Source organism: Geospiza fortis, unplaced genomic scaffold (assembly GCF_000277835.1).
Source record: "Geospiza fortis unplaced genomic scaffold, GeoFor_1.0 scaffold603, whole genome shotgun sequence".
Taxonomy (NCBI): Eukaryota; Metazoa; Chordata; class Aves; order Passeriformes; family Thraupidae; genus Geospiza; species Geospiza fortis.
Window position 1 is genome coordinate 472,776 of NW_005054460.1, and position 17,005 is coordinate 489,780.

At 38.7% G+C, this 17,005-nt stretch overlaps 1 protein-coding gene across 5 annotated transcripts in view; it reads left to right on the forward strand.

Annotated features, from left to right (window-relative positions):
* The window catches only part of MLIP (muscular LMNA interacting protein), a 104,034-nt gene that overhangs the window by 47,565 nt on the left and 39,464 nt on the right, over positions 1-17,005 (forward strand). For 2 of the 5 annotated variants that reach the window (XM_005427910.2, XM_031062747.1), the window contains exon 4: positions 11,253-11,324. The exons of 2 other annotated variants lie outside the window; for them this stretch is intronic. In XM_005427910.2, coding sequence (XP_005427967.1) covers positions 11,253-11,324 — 72 coding nt within the window. Of the gene's footprint in view, positions 1-4,171; positions 5,801-11,252; positions 11,325-17,005 lie in introns of all 5 variants that reach the window. One more of the 5 variants, XM_031062745.1, reaches the window with a different exon arrangement.

Here is a 17,005-nt window from a genome sequence, read left to right on the forward strand (position 1 = left end):
CAGATGTGAAAAAAGCAAGGACCAGTATTGGGGACCATTGTGTTGCAGAAGGGATCACTCTAACTGACCCAGAGGGCTCATTCTGCTTAATTCATTTCTGACTTTGTTTAAACAAAAGGAAAAAAGGAAAGCACTAAAAAATTGGAAATTTCTGTTCTATTAGACATAGAGGTCCTGACTGATGTTGGAAAATGCCACGCTATATTCAAAGTCTGAAAAAAAAATAACCTGTTATTCTGGTCACATTTGGAACTTCTTGGTAATAGTTTAATGTTTATATGTTGTGTTGAGGTTCTTTTGCCCCGCCCTCCCTTTTTTTTTTTTTTTTTTTTTTTTTTTTTTAATGTTAAAGAGAGTCTAGCCATGCAAGAGAGTCAGACTGACTCCTGCCTTTGGGAATTTACCCTTTGGCTTGAGCGGGAGGTCTGCTTCCCTGAACGTCAGGGCATGGGCTCAACTTGGAGAAATTTCTTGACTTGCTGTGGGGGGTCAGTAACTGGAAGGATTTTTAGTTACTTGAAGTTACTTGACGTTCCTCAGTCCATTGAGTGCCATCTGGTTTGGCTTTTCCAGACGAATGAGTCGGGGTCCCTACAGACTCATGCCATTGCTTGGACAATGTGCCTTCCTTGCTGGGGGAAACCAGACTAAATAGCATTTATATTAATTGGGTCTCAGCTCACAGTCTGATTTACTGTGTTGTCTCTAGGGATTTTTTCAGCTTTTTCACAGTTTCTGGTATTTCCTTCTGACTTTCTGGTTTTCAGGTTGCAGTCTTTGTAGGTAATTTGTTTTTATTTTTTCCTGTCTATAAGGAGATTCTACTGAGGTCAAGGCATGGTTAACTGGGCCAAGGATCAGGTCTAAATTGAAGACATGATTCACTCAGACATGATTTCTGCCTTCTGGGGTCTCAGTTTGCATACTCTTTGCTTTTTCCTGTTTGACCAGCACATCTTCCAGGATCTTGCTAGTATAACTAACCACATCTTTTGTGCCCTTCCAGAACAGTGTGGCCTCATCAGAATGACCACTTGCCTTGTCTCCAGCTCAGTTCTGCCATTTCAAATGTGCTAAAGGTCTTCTGGGCAAGGCTCAATACGAGTATTATGTCCACTTTGAAAATTCTGGAATGGTTAACTACAAGACATCAAGATCTTTTTCAAGTGCCTTCATCCCTTTGTGCTAGTGTAACCTTGCCACCTATTTCAACTTTCCTCATACATTTTTGGGACATGTATAGGTACTCAGGAGAACAGAAAATGGCTTGCAGTTGAATCACAGACCAAAGAAGCACAAATCTACTTTGGTCACTCACTTCTTCTGCACTAATTCAGTTCATCTACAGGAGGGTTTAATCCAGTAGAGAACCTGAACAGAAAAAATTCCACTGATTAAGGGAAGTTATTCTATCTCACCTGGCACTGTTGAGGCTCCAACTGTAAAACCATGCTCAGTTTGGTGGTCAGCAACTTTCAAATTCAAGAGAGATGTGAGGAAGGGAGTGGGGTCCAGCACAAAAGTGTAAACATGTCTGGGGCACATGTGAGCTGAGGCTGAAGGAGCTGGCTTTGTTGACTCCCACCAAGAGACAGCCAAGGAGGCATCTGGCAGCTGCCCAGAGCCCCTTGCAGGGCAGTTATGGACATGCAGAGCCAAACTCTCCTCTGCAGGGGCAGATGAGTCATCAATGGCTGCAAATCACAGCGTGGGTGATCCCAACTGGACCCCAGGAGCAGCTTCCTCCGTGGGAGGTGGTGCAGCACTGGCACAGGCTGACTGGGGGTGCTGGAGCTCCATCAGAGCTCTGGGGACTGAGGAGATACAGACACAGCTGACCTGAGCCACTGCTGCTGGTGAGAGCCCTGATTTGGGTAGGAGGTTGCACTAGATGACCTCTGGAAGTCACTTCCAAGCCACTTTGATTATGATTCCCTGATCCTGTAAATAAGAGGTTGATCATCTATGGATGTGGTTATTAATATTGTGTTGCAATAGCAAAATCATTTCTGAATACTTGATTAATGGCTCAATTAGCACAGCATGTGAATGTTCAGTGGTATTTAAACTGGAAGAATTCTGCAAAATGTTTTTATCTTACTTGCAGGAGCATATTTGTCATCTGCTACCATGAACATTTTTGTAGCTGCTAATAAATTTTATTTAGTTTTAACTAATTAGAAGTCAATGCTCATCATATGATTTTATTATGAAGTTTCATATTTGTTCCTCACTTTCTTTTAATCTGTTGTTGTTGTAAGGGAAATTTATCTATTCTAGTTTGAAATACAGAGATTAAATACCCTAGCTCTGTTTTGGTAGTTGATTAACTTCCAGAATTCATTATTAAATTCAGGAGGCTGCTCCAAATTATCAGATTTATTACCACACTGCTTTTCAACTTGTTAAATAATTTTATCTTTCATGACATATTTAATAATAGTTTTTCATAATGATTAAATGCTGGTAAATGATTTTCAATTTCCAGTATTTTTGCTTCTTCTTAATTAGCAGCATTTTCAACAAGAGTCCTATCCTTTTGAATAGAATATATATACAAAGATATAAACAACATTAATTTTTATATCCAATATTTTCCCTGTATACATCCATTGACTTTCCATTCTGAAATGTGACACCTTAACACATGTATAAAACAGAGGAAGTTAGTGTTATTGTAAAGGCATTTGGAGGTTTTGTGTTTATTCCTATAAATCAAAGCATTCACCTGGCTTTTCTGAAGTTACCTTATGCAGAAAGCGTCTTTGGTTTAAAAGGCTTGCTATTTGTATGGTATCATTTAGCAAGAAGAGCTCACTGATTTTAAGTTGTAAGGGCTAATAGGGTTTTGAAGTGTGTGTTTAGCCTATATTTAGATGTATTTTTGCCTTTGAAAGCTTTTAAATCTTCCTCTTCTGTCGCAGCTTCTTCCAGCATGTGGTCTCACTTGAACATTAATTGTTTTGTTCTTATTTTTGTTTTGTAATATATCAATACTGTATTGCATAATCATAATCACAATCATCATAATTTGTCTCTGTTATGGGTAAGACATATGTATTAAAAATATAATTAATAGGCTGAGCCAAAGCCATGAGCAAGTAGTGTGTTGAAAGTGAATCATATAATAATAGTCTTTCATAGAGCTGCATAATATTTTCAGGGTATCTAACAGCAGTTAAATAGGTGTTCTGATATTTACATCAAGTTTGATGAAATTGGAGTCAATTTCCCTGCTTTGAAATTGCTCAGTCAAATGTTAGGTGACAATTTGTATCCTTTTGGTTTTACAGTTGACTTTAATCATAATTTCATACTGCTATGTTTTATTCATATTGTGCATACCTCAGTTTTTAATTTCAGCATTATAATAACTTGGAAGATTTTGAGAGAATTTCTTTCTTTAGAAGCATGAAACTGTATAACAGGTTGATAATATACTTGTATGCTCTAATTAGTTTTGACAAATCCTAATTAGAATAGACCCAAGAAAAAAGGCACTCATGACAGAGCTCATTACTGTTTTATTAATGTATTGAAAGACTGTGGAGAAGGGGATAAGGACTCTCACATGCCTGCAAACTGTCAAATGCTCTGCTCTGTGAATGACAGGAGAAGTGAAAAGCAGACTGGATGTCTGATTTAAGTAGTTCCAAGGAAATTTCTCATTCCGATATCACAGTGCTGCAGAAGGGCAGTTTGGTTGTTTACTGAATGAGAAAAAGAACATTTGACTTGAATCCTATTTTCAAAAAGGCTGTTTTCCAGTGAACTGGCAAAGTGAGATTGGCCACTGTTGCAATTTTTTTACCTTCCATTGTGTTTGCATAATGTGGATGGCATCACATGATTCCCGACACTCATGGCACTACTGTCTTGGGATTTACCTAAAAGGAAAAATACTGTGGCCTTGAACCTTGTTTACATCAACAAAACTGAAGTGTCATAAACCCAAAGTACCACATAGCTTGTCTGCCTCAGTCACCTCCCCATAAGGACCTTATCCATCAGGCTCTATGGCCAAGCTTAAAACAGCCCTATGCTTTTAACCCACGCAGCAGTACTAATGGAAACCCTATACGCATGACCACAGGACTGAAATGTGGGGTGTTTAACAGTTCCACAAGTTCCACCTATTTTAACAATTCTGTTTTTTTTTTTTTCTCTCCAGTTAATTTCTACTCTTTCCACCTCTGATCATCTTTCCTCTAAACCACCTGCTGTCCACTTAATTTCTCCAATTAATCAGAAAGTAGCGTGTGGTGCCGTGGTTAACATGAATCAAGCCTCTTCGCTGGAAGATTCCTGTAACAGCTGGCAGTCAGCAACCAGGTTTTCTAAGCAAGAGTCATCTCTCTACTTTCAGTCTGCTTCCCATAGCTCACCTCTCTCAATGTCTAAAATATCCTCTTCTGCATCAAAGTGTTGGTATTCCACTCCTCGATTGTCTGATAACCTACAAACACCAAGTCTCTATAACCCTGACTGTGTTTGCAAAATGGGAGGCTTCACCACATCCTCTGTTCCGACAAAGAGTCCAAATCTTTCCTCCAATCCTCCATGTTCAACTGAAATTCAAGGATCTTTAGCTCAGTCTATATCCTCCAGTTCTTCCAAAAAATTGAATGCTCTGTCTCCTCTCCCTGTACATATAATAACACATCCATTATCTCCTAGCCCTAAACCTTTGTCTCCACCCTCTCTTTATGGGTCCTCTTCGACCATATGTAGTATAAATGAGCCTTGCACACAAATATTATCCAGAGGAAATTCAGCCAAGTCAGGAGTCAAATCCCCTCTGCCAACCAGACTGACTCTCTTAACTGCTATTCTGAGATCAGGCTCCTCTCAGCGGAGGCCGCTTTCTCCTGCTTCTTGTCCCACATTTTCCCCTAGCTCCCTTAGTTCCTCAACACTTGCAATAGATCAAAAGTTCAAAACAACTCCCCCAACCCCCAAGAAATCTCTTTCAAGCCCTCCTATAAGGCCAGATTTCCCCAGCAAAGAGGATTATTGGCTTTCAGGATGGGCCCAGCATATGCCTTTACCTTCCAAGCCTCCTCCCACCCCTCAAGCAGGGTCCCTTTCTCCTAAAAAGCCCCCTCCCATTCAATCACTTTCTCCAGACTGCCGAAATTCTTTATCATCCCCTCTCTCCTCCCATAGAAGATCAGTTGCCTCTCCAGATTTGCAGTCGTCACTGCATCCTCCTTGTGCCCCAGCTACCTCTTCCTTTGCATACCCCACCTCTCCTTCTCCAGAAGGGCTGGGCTGTTCTGCCTCCAGGTCCCGGGCACCTCAGAAGTCTGAGAGAGTGCACACTTACTCGCCCATCTTCACTTGCCGGTCATATCCTTTGCTTGCTTCTGCCAGTCCTAGTGGTGCATTGTCTCCTCCCCCAGAAAAACACTCATCTCCTTCCCCAAGTTTTTTGCACTCGCCTTCTAGATCTAGATCAGATTCATCCCAAACATCTGTTCAGGAGATCAGTGCCTCCTCGCCTACGCCTTCTAGCATCTCAAAGCAGTGGTCTCTCCCACGGCCTCACTCTACCCCACTGGTTCCACAAACTGGTAGGATTGATTCCCATCCACTACAATTGAATTCTTCATTGGTGCAAGCAAATTTTAGGTCTAACTCCTCCTCTCCGAGACCTGAGCATTCTGCCACCTCATCAGTGTTAAAGTGCAGATCTCCCATCTCAGACAAGGCACCAGGCACACTGCCATCAAGACCCAGAGAGCTGACTTCACCACAGTCTTTTTCCCTGCCTCCTGGCCATGAAAACTTCAAACCCAAGGTACTCTTGGTGCATGCTTGTTTTATGATATTTCTTTGTCCCTGTAGGAAAAAAAATCCCATCCATGTTGCAGAATGCTAGTAAAATAAATGGGATGTCGAAAAAATGTGGAAAAGGAACAGGTTTTGTATCAATAGTGAAGATAGTGAAAATGAAATCCTACCCTTAAAATTGCTAGCACTGTGTTCTGTATTATGGAGATGTCGTAGGAATCCTTTAGCATAAAAAAGAGGATACTTTATTCTTGAGTATGATGATTTACTACTAAAGATGGATTTGTGTGCAGTGGCTCTGATGTACATTAGGTACACATATTTATGAAGCTTGCCTAAAATCCTGGTGTATCAAAAATCAACCATGAAGCATGGTCTCTTCACCCCATTCTAAAATAAATCCTTATGTGTTCCCAGGGAAAGTAATAGAAGTGTGGTGATCTGAGGTTCAGGGCTGAGCAAGAAGCGGTTTAATCTAATTGATGTGAACTATCTGTTCCACTGATAAGTGACTCCCAAGCACCCCATCCTGCCTGTCCTCCTCGCTTCCATGGAGGCTTTCCTCACCCCAGCCACCCTGGGACTAGCCCAGGGGCAATAATGAGCTCAGCCTGAGCAAAGACTTTGTGATCAAGGGCCAGCAATGGAAGATGAGGACAGTCTCCTGCTTCTTCCCTTCCTTTTGTACTCCTCTGATTTTGTTGTGCTAGACAGAGGATGAGGGGGAAAGAAAAGCCAAGCTTCCTGCAGCCCAAACCACTGCAAATACCAAAGTCTCACACCTGGCAGATCAGCCAAGCTCCTGCTGTTTGTCATCCACCCAGAGGTGGGAGAGCCGTTGCAGAGTGAGAATGAGCAACGATGGCAATTGCTGCAGGAGGGCTTGGAAACCAGTCACACTGTGGATTTAGAGGTGTATTTCAAGAAAGAGAAGGGAAGGGTATTCAAAAACATGCAGCAGGTAGGTGAAAACAAGAGGAGCTGCTATGCAAAAAGGAGGGGTTTGTTGCAGAAAGCACCAGAGCTGCAAGAGGCTTCCCAAGAATTTTTATCTTTTCTTTGCACTCTGTGCTTTCCTTGTGCTGTGTTCCCTTCCTCCACTCACATCTGAGCTCTGTCCATCACACAAAGTCTATCATAGTTTATTGATTTATTTCCTCACAGCACAAAATTACAGCCTGGCCTGCCAGATCAAGTTGTGTCAGATGTACTCCTAACAGTTTGGCCATGGCAGGGGTGACTTAAAAAATGTTAATTGGAAATGAGAGGTTAAAATCAGCACAAAGTAGCAATTGTCATGAATGGTTCTTTTAAAATCCAAATGAGCCAAGAGGAGCCATTGTGCCAAGCAAAGCTGTACAGTGTTGTTACACCCTGTCAGTATTAGTTAATGAAACAAAAAGAGATATGAAATTGAAGAAATTCCAAGAAAAAAGACCCTGAGACCAAACTGTAACCCATGACCAAGCCTGCAGATTGCAAAACAGTTGCTGTTCCTGCTGGCTGGTGCATCGAGCACTGTGAGGTCTCTGGCAGTAAGGAAATTCTCTGCTTGTGACACTGAGCTATTGCCTGGGTTTATATTTGCAGAGGTTGTTATACTTCTGTCTTTTCTACTGTCCCTTTTTCTACTAATTCTGCTTTATCATGCAATATGATGGCAATTTTGAAACTGCCCTACCATCCCATGGAGACTGGGAGAGTGTCCACTAGTATAACAGACTTGGACCATTAGTCCAGTCTAATTTTTAATCTTGTAGACAAAGCTGACTCAGCTGGAGATGTGGAAGACCTAAAATATCTGAATCTAATGCAACTGGGTGTTCAGTGTAAGAAAAGTCTCTCGTGGCTTTAAAATGTGAGTCAGAGACTTCATCTACTGTTAATAATACTGCCCATTCAACCCCCTCTCTGCTCGCTTATTCCCACCCCTAGATTATGGTTTAGCTCAATGAACTTTGCTGATGTGTTAATGGTAGCAGGCTGTCCAGTGATACTCCAGCCTCAAATCTCAGTATATTTCCAGGGAAAAAAAGAAAAGTTTTGAGGAAAGACAACTTTAATATCTTAAGTAGCATTTAGGTCTCTTTAGTAGTAATCAGCTCAGCTTTATAACTAGACAAAAAGCAGATTGCTTTATCTGACAACTGTTAACGCATGACAAAATCTTTTCATGTACAAAAGTGCTAAGTGAACATCAAGGGAACAAATACAGCATCTAGAAGTGCTTGCCTTTGGTGTGTATAATTTGGCATGTGTAATTTTTCAGCCTTAATGTTGCTTCAACAGTCATTACAGCAACATTAAGGCACACATTAAACCAACATCTATTAAACCAGAATTTGGGCATGCACCAAATAATGCAAATCAAAGGATAACCTATTCATTTGTTTAACTGTTTGTCTATGTATATATCAGCACGTGTTTTTCCTTGGTTTGTATTTGCTAATGATTTAAAAATAGGAATGTTTTGCAAAGTGAATATAAACATGAATCCACAGATCAGTGTGAAGTGTCAGCTTTGGGTGACCACAGGAGATAAAAGCTCTCCCCCTAGACTTTGTAGATACTTTGATAATGTCCTCATGGACCTAATATAGCAAAATGGACAGTGAAACACAGTAGGGACAGAAAAATTTTGCTGGAGCAGTTGTTAGAATAACAACTTCTAGCTTTCTGTTTTGAAAAAACTTTGTAGTGGTTTCATGGGGTATCATTCTTCTTTAGTCTTTGATTTTTCCTATTTGAATGTAGCTCAGGAATGCATATAGATCTACACAAAACAGCTGGGGAACAAACTGACTTTAGCAACATGGAGCTCAGCACAGCTGCAAAACCTACCATAAAGCAGGAAAGATAATTCATGAGGAGCTCTAAGCTATCAAGTATGCTAGCACTGATTTTAAGCCTTTATAGCACCTGTCTAGCAGATTTTGCAGTGCCCCGTGGGTGCCCTAGGTGATCATTAGAACAAAAAAGACAAAAGTTTCCCCCGAACTCCCCAGACTGACAGTTGCTCAAGCTCTGATGTTGGAATGGGTTTGCTTTTGGCTGTACTGTGGTGCAGGTGAGCAGACCTAACTCTCCACGGCTGTTTAAAATTACTACTAGATTCCTATGAAGCAGATTATTAAACGTATTTGGGTTTTGAAAAAGTAATTTTAAAAACCATGAAATAATGTGTAAAGAAACATATTTATATAGGTGAGAAACCGAATTAAAGACTTTCCACTCATCAAGACCTGCAAAAATAGCACATTGCTCACAGGTTCTACAGTATATGTAAGTCATGAAGCACATGAAAGCAGTACAGAAACTTTCACATTTTGAGAGTCTGTTATGTCTTTGTTTAGTTAATATAATAGTACAACTAACCTCAAAGTGATCATAGTTCTCTTTTCATATATGATGCACATTTCATTAAATGTCTTCACCAGCCTAGGAGCTAGTGAAGATATTGTATTTCACATGTTCAATGACACAATTTTAGTTGGATTTCAATTATAATCAAACAAGATTACATTTTGTGAATATGCCTATTTTAATATTTGGAATTTGGTCTTCCATCTCAGTGATCAGTATTTTATTTTAGCTCAAAATAACTAAACATAAGTTTAGTTATGCATAACTAAACTTTTGCATATAGTTTTTGTATATGCATAAGTTCATCTATGGAGCTATGCAGTGTTGCTGTCTAAATGTTCAAAGGGCAGGGTTCATCTCACATGAGTTTTGACATTTGAAAGTTGCATATCCAAGCACAATTTAGGTGATTCTATTACAGCTAGTGGAGAGAATATGGTGTATTTAGAAGATGATTTTATTTTACCTTTCCATTTGCCTACTTTGGGATTAGATTAATTCTATAAAAATACCTATGATTATTAAAAGCATTAGAGTGGCTGGAGAAACTGAATGACAGACATCTAAGTTAGAATCACTAAATCTCAAATGAATTACTGTCCCATGCTCTACAGCCCCTCCCACTGAAAAATAGAAAAAAGTTCAGTTCCAGCATTTGCATTCATCTGCTTTGTCAAGCTGTTCATTCAATATGATTGCTGTGATTACTGACTTCTTGAATGACTCATTCTCCAGTTTCTGACTGAGTGAAGCCAAAAGCAAACAATATTATGTATAGAAAGAATTCAAAGATTGCGCCCTACACTATTTCAAGACAGTTGTGGTGATAAATTTCTTATCTGAGTTACAATTTTGCCCACTCTGTTGTCATTGAGACCTTTAGTAGATACAAAGAAAATAAAAAGTAAACAAAACAATGACCCAAAGTGCAACATGCTATTTCAGACTGTTATCTCATAATCACCAGTATTTACTGTTGCAGGTAATGGTACATTAAAAAACCTGACCTGATTAACAAATAACCTTATTTCCAGCTGACTGTCACAGAAATAATCAATCACTAACTTAGAAGTCTATTTTTGTGTGAATTTTTGACTTTTTTGTCAGATTGTTGCCGAAAAGGGAACAATGTAGCAAATATAATAATAATAATAATAATAATAATAATAATAATAATAATAATAATAATAATAATAATAATATAGTAGTAGTAGTAAAAGTTCTAGCAGTCATGTGATTAAGAATCCTACCTCTTGAACTCCTATACATATAGAAGAGACCAATCTTCTAAAAAATACTGAATTCAGCCTCTATATTTGTAAAGAAAATGTAAAAAATATCATTTGTAAAGCTTTAAAAATAACTGGGCAAACAAATATAGTCTAAAATATAAATTATTTGAAAAGAATAAATTTTAAGGTTCATCTTCGAATTTTCGTACCCAAACCCATACATTTTGTATGTTTAGATTGCCAGTTCTGTTAGTTTGTTAGAGTGTGAAAGTTCCTATGCTTATTTTGTTTGGGTGGTATAGTTATTTATTCAGGAGATGAAAAGCTGCAAGAAGATTTAAATTATCTATCTACTCAAACAAGCAATTCAGCATTTAAGGATCATAATCAGTCTCATGAGAGCCAATCACAGAAATCTCTCTGATTTCATGGTTCAGGATCACACCACTCATCAGCAGTTGTTGAGGTGGATGTACTGACAGAAGTAGCTGTGCATTTTCATAACAATTCGCAAGAAAACTTGGAAAAAAACTTACAGCCTCCCCTGATATTCATTTAAGGGTGGCAGTCAGCAGAAAGTGGTTAAACTTACTTTGGAAGCTATAAGATAGAGGGAACTTGTTTTGTCCTACTTCATTACTAAGAACAAAACATGTACATTACCAGACTTTAAAGCCTTAACAAAACCACTAGATTTTTAAAAAGAAATCGTTTTTCTAGGAAATACATAAGCATTGTTTTGTTGCAACATGTCTGCAAGATGATTGTAATTGTCTTTCATTCTGTCGTACCTTTCCCCTCTCTCCCCTCTCTCTCTTCTACCCTGTTTTACTTCTCTTCCTGCTCTCTGGTTTGCCCTTTTAGCAGTACAAGATCAAGACAAGCTACAAGGCATTTGCAGCAATCCCTACAAACACATTGCTTATGGAACAGAAGGTTAGTGTTTGCTCAAAGACATGGGCACTGCATTGTACATTTGAGTCCTTTCAACTTAGTGTACAAATTCTGAAATGTCTGTTGGGGAATACAGCAGAACGTGAATTCTGGGAACTAACTACTCAGGATTGTAATTCCAGCCATTTTATAGGGTCATCCACTTTCAGTGAAGATCAAAGTTCCGGTAAGCTGATTTTCTGAAAATCCATTTACTATAAAAAAGGAAAAAAATCCCACTGTCCTAAAGGAATTGCCTTTTATCGCAGCATCTCAAAATCTGTTTTGTTATTGGAAAGTGTCTGAAGCACCGCTGTTCTGGAACCTGACAATCAGTAGATCTTGGTCAGTTAATGATTATTGGACAGCTGTGCTTATACCCATAAATTTAACAACCAAAAATATGATATTTTGACCTACTGTCTTGTTAAACTGAGAACCATCCTGGCCATTGTTCTGACCTCTGTTAACTTCCATTCTTCCTGAACACTGTGAGAGTGGGCCATTCCCAGTTTGTAGTTTATGCTAACAATCATTTTCTGTAGGAGAGAAAATGATGGATTCAAACCCCATACTTCAGTGCATTGGTTTACCACCAAAGTCACAGTCAACAAAGGCAGGGCTGTATAGTCTTATTCAGACAATTCAACTTGGAAAGTCAATTGAAAATTTAAGCTTTGCATTAAGGGTTCAAAATACCCACAGACATTTATTTTGAAAACATTTTTCCCAGATTAATTTACTCAAAAGAATAGCTAAGTTTAACAAAAATTTTCTCAAGTGATCAATGAGCTGTGTCCTGCATGATTAAAGACATGCTTAATCATGGTGACATTCAGTTTTTAACTTTATCAGTAAAAGCTTTCTGTTCAGGACCTAGTTGAGGAATTTCCCCTCTGATTAATTTCTTTAAGCGTTCCTGACTACACATCTAAATATTTATGCACATATACAGCTCAGTTGATTTCACTAGTAGTTTACAAAGCCTGAAGTTCTTGGTTAGGGTGAACTTAACTGTGTACAATATTTGAAGATGATAATTTTTTCCTTGAAATGTTACTGATTATGATCTAGTAATGATCAGTTAAGTGCTATAAATCAGATTATTTTTCAGAAAAAAAAGAGATATTCTTTTCCAATGTTCTTTTAATCTTGAAGGATTTTCTTAATCTTTTGCATAAAACCTGATCCTTCCCTTACTTAAATTTTGAATGCACTAATGAAGGTTATGTTTGCTTTAGCCTGCAATGTGATGCAATAGAAACGGCTCTGTAAAGGAAAATAGCTGATGCAGGAGATTCTACACCCCTACAGAATGTATTTTGGGAGGGTTTTGTTTGAGCAGAAAGCCTGTTAGCAGGTGGAAGAATTTGGTGGACTCCTGAAGTACCACTTCATGGTTGACTTCACCTGAAAGGCACTGTTTGTGCATTCTGAGACTGCACCACCCTGCAACCCAAGCCAGGTAGGTGACCCTGAGCAGGACACACTCTAAGATCACCCTCCTGATGTGAACTAGTGGGTTTATGTCAGCTGTCCGACTGCACTTTTTCATAAGAAAATGGATTTCCTTTTGACGGTCTTGCTGGTGCTGTCTTGGGCATTGACTCACAACCTGCCTGTTACTTATCCCCAATGAATGAAAGTGATTTGTGCAATCTAATCCCAGCACCTGTGGAAAAAGTAACGACCCAAAAGATATCTGTGTTTAGATAGACTTTTAGTTATCCATGGATTTACTGAAAATCGTAGCCATGGTGTATCCTTCAGTAGTGAGAGCAGTCATGTAGTACTAATAAGAAATCAATTCTCTGTTATAGCATTTGCCTTCAGGAGAGACTCTTGACTAAGTAACTTTGTAAGTGTATGTTTCAGCATTGCCTGAGAACATGCTTTCTCCCATCTGGGGAGTTATGGATACCAGTCTCCTATTGATCTGCCGCAGCAGCTAACTGTAGTGCTCCTAAGCTGGTCCTGTTGTGTCAGCTGATGAGTGGTTAGAGTATGACTCCTATGAGAAAGCATGAAGAAGTCACATGGCACACTCAGGCCCCATTGTACCAAGTCTTAAAATCCAAATATTCTTCTCAAAATATTGGGTAGGGAACTCATGATGCGCTCTAGCTCAACGAGAGAAGTTATGTTGTTCCCATTTTATGCAAAGCATTTTATACGCAGCATTTAAAAGAGTGAGATTTAGGACAGTAAGATTTTAACTACATAAGTGATATTTTATTAACATCCTAATAATTATTATATGATTAGAAAACCAACATAATTTTAGATATATTTTTTAGCCTAAGGTGCTAAAGAAGTGTTTTGCTATGTGATTAAATTAGAAATGCACGTTATCAGAAGTAGGCTTTTTCCCACTGTGTGAGTAATTGTTATTTAATTTAAGTGGTCATGAGAAATAAAATTAGTAAGAATTGTGTTGTGAGTGATCTTAGTAACAATTCATCTGCAGTATTAATTGGGTCCCATGACAGAAAACTGCTCCTCATGGGCCATGTAAGGTGCAATGATTTGACTGCCTCTAAATTTTCTGTTGAGGTCTAACTTTCTTTCTCAAGTTTCTTTTACGTTAGTGTGGATGTTTTAATTTAAACTGGCATTTTTCAACTTTAATTTAAACTAGCATTTTTCAACTTCTGCTAATGAAACCATTAGGCTGTCATCACCCTAATGTTTTTTCTAGAACATACTCTTATCCTCCAGTACTCTTACTCAAAGAGAGTTGTTTGAGTACGTGCCCATTAGTGAGAAGAAAAGGCTGATTGGCTCTATATGTGTATACTTTGAGAAACCCAGAAGTGGCTTAACCTCATCAGGTCTCCCACACTGTTTCCCAGCTGTTTGAGTTTGTATGAACCTGACGTTTCTCACATCATTTCTGTTCTCTGCTCAGAAAAAGCGCAATCCAGGATATCTCTTGGAAGATTGGGCTGTAACTTCCTTCACAGCCAGAAGAACAAGACTTGTTTTTAGGGGACTCACCCTCAGCATGGTCAGGCCGTGTCAGGGAGCAGCAAGAGGGGGCTGCTCTGCAGAGAGCTGAGCTGGCATCAAGGACGTCAGGACAATGTCCTCACCAACATGGGCACAGCTCCACAGTGCCTGAGCAGGGATGGCAGAAATGCTGATTATGAGCTGGTGATACCCAGGGTCACTCAGCAGTGCCATCACAGCCACACAAATCCAGAGCTTTGAGTCAGGACCACAGACTGGGATACTGAGCTCTTCAGCCCAGCAGATCATAGGATCCACTGGCCAGAAGAGGAAGCTGAACAAGTTTAAAATAGGCATATGGCAAAAATTTGACAGAAAGAATTAATTAGGTATTAGGAAAAAATGTTGGAGACTGAAATAGGCTTTTTATCACAAAAATTGAAAAATCAAGGCAGGACAATTTTCTGGTTTCTCATATTCCAGATAGTCCTGTGGTTTAAAGACGTCATACTAGGTGAGCACTGTCATTCCTTCTGGCCTTATTAACACTGAGACAGTGAGTCACAATGCTACAGACAGTCACTCTTGTGTAAGTTCTACAATTATATGGATGTGGACACAGTCTAATTCAAAATTCCCTTCTGAATTGGGTATTATTTAAAAAGTAATGTGTCTGTTATTTAGAGGTTGTATTTACCAAGTGTCAACTACTATGTCTTTCAGTCAAAATGAATAGATGAAGAATTTATTTCCAGGCACTACAGCAAAATTCGTAACTTTAAATACCTTGTGTTAAGAAAGAAAGGCAATAATTTGTGCAGTTGTAGAGTGATAAAGGGCCTTGTTTGTCTGTAATAATAACCAAATATGCTAATATAGGAGCAGCCTCTGAACTCCTTTTTTCTTTCTTTCAAGGGCCTTGAAAATAGTCTCTTAAAATAAGTACAACTTCATCTTTAGGATTACGTAGAATTTTATATGTAACACAAAAACTGTTGTAGGCTTTGGATTTACAAACCAAAAAATTATTCTCTTAACAGTTCAGTCTTCTTTGGTCTACAGCAAGCTCTATGCAGGTGAATATGGGTTTTCTGTATTTGTCCAGCTTCACATCCCCTCTACATACTGATTGATATGAATTTGCCTTGTCTGAGCATCATTTTGGTGGAAAGGAAACATGGGCATACAGACTTGGTGCTGCAAATATTCTGCTCAGACTTCCCTCATCCTGAACTGAGGATGAGTGTGGCACACATGTTACAACCCAAGGTGATGGAATGTGTCATGAAACAAACCTGCTTCAGAGCTGAGGCTTATCCCACACTTACTGAGTCTTCTGAAAAACACTAGGTAGGACTGGCTGTGGATGGAAGGGGTGCAAGTGTTGTCTTATTTGGATTGTGTTTATAAACTGATTACAAGCTGACAGCAATAATTTCAATTCCAAGTAAATGTAGAAAAAGTAAAACAGTGTTTCCATATTTTGTTACACTTCTTGGAAGACTTCAAAGATCTGGTAATTGCATCACCTGCAAAAACAGACTAAAGGCAGTGCAGCATATTCTCCTTATGGAAGAAAAAAATAGAAAAAGGTATTTTCCTCTGCACGCAGAAGAAAAAAAAGAGGGTATGTTGGTTGGCTGTTTTGTTTTGTTTTTTTTTTTTAACGAAAAGGAAGAAATGCAACTGAAGAAATGTGGCAGCATTCAGCTATATTGAAGATCCACCTTTAAGTTCTTGCCTTTAGGAAACTTAGTTATTGTATTATCAAAAATCCATAGCTATAGGAACTGATCATGGTAAATGCAGGTACAGGTTGCTCCTTGAAATCATACAGCAGGAACCTGGAAGCCAATTTTTCTCACTCAGATGATTAACCTAACTGCTGGACAATTGGCTATTATGAGGCATGTCAGAACTTTCTGGACCTGGAAAGCATTTCTGACAAGACTTTATTGAGAATATTTTGATAAAAATAGATTTTCCCCAAATACTTCTGGTGTGCACTTACAAGGTGAATTTCTTGCATCCAGATTACGTGTTCACATCAAAGTGTTTCTCAAGGCTACAGACAAATATCTCATGGTAAGAAAGAAAGGCAATACTTTGTGCAGTTGTAGGACTAAATAAAAGACCTAGTTTGTAATAATAATCAAATGTGCCAATGTAGGAGCAGCCTTTGAGCTCACTCATTTTTCATGGGCCTTGCAGCTTTCAATATTAATTATTTTATGGGGCAGAAAATAGTAGATATAATTTCAGTAAAATTTTCAGTATAATCCCCCAGAATCTTTAGGAGAGAAGTTAAAGGAAATAACGGTATGTGAAGTTCCATTGTATGATGGGATTTTTTCACATGTGCTGAGGGTTTGGGAAAAGATAGAGATGGGGGAAATATGCTCAGTCCAGGGTTTTCAGAATACAGTAAGAAGAAAGCTATGTCAGATCTAGGTCATGAAATTAATTTTTTTCTCTTTCTATTGATGTGGTCCATTGGTGGATGAAATGATATTCTGTATTTCCTATATGTTGCCTGGACTTCTCAGTCTTCTAATGAAATACTGGGGATTGTGTTTGGATCAATCACCAGTATCCTTTCAGCTCTGATACAGTTTTAGTAATCAAAAAGGATGAAAGAGGAGGGAAGGATTGTAGTCATCATTGATGTCAATGGCACAAATGCATCACACCCCCAAAATTGCCCTTTTCAAAGAAAAAAAAATAGTGGTTCAGCA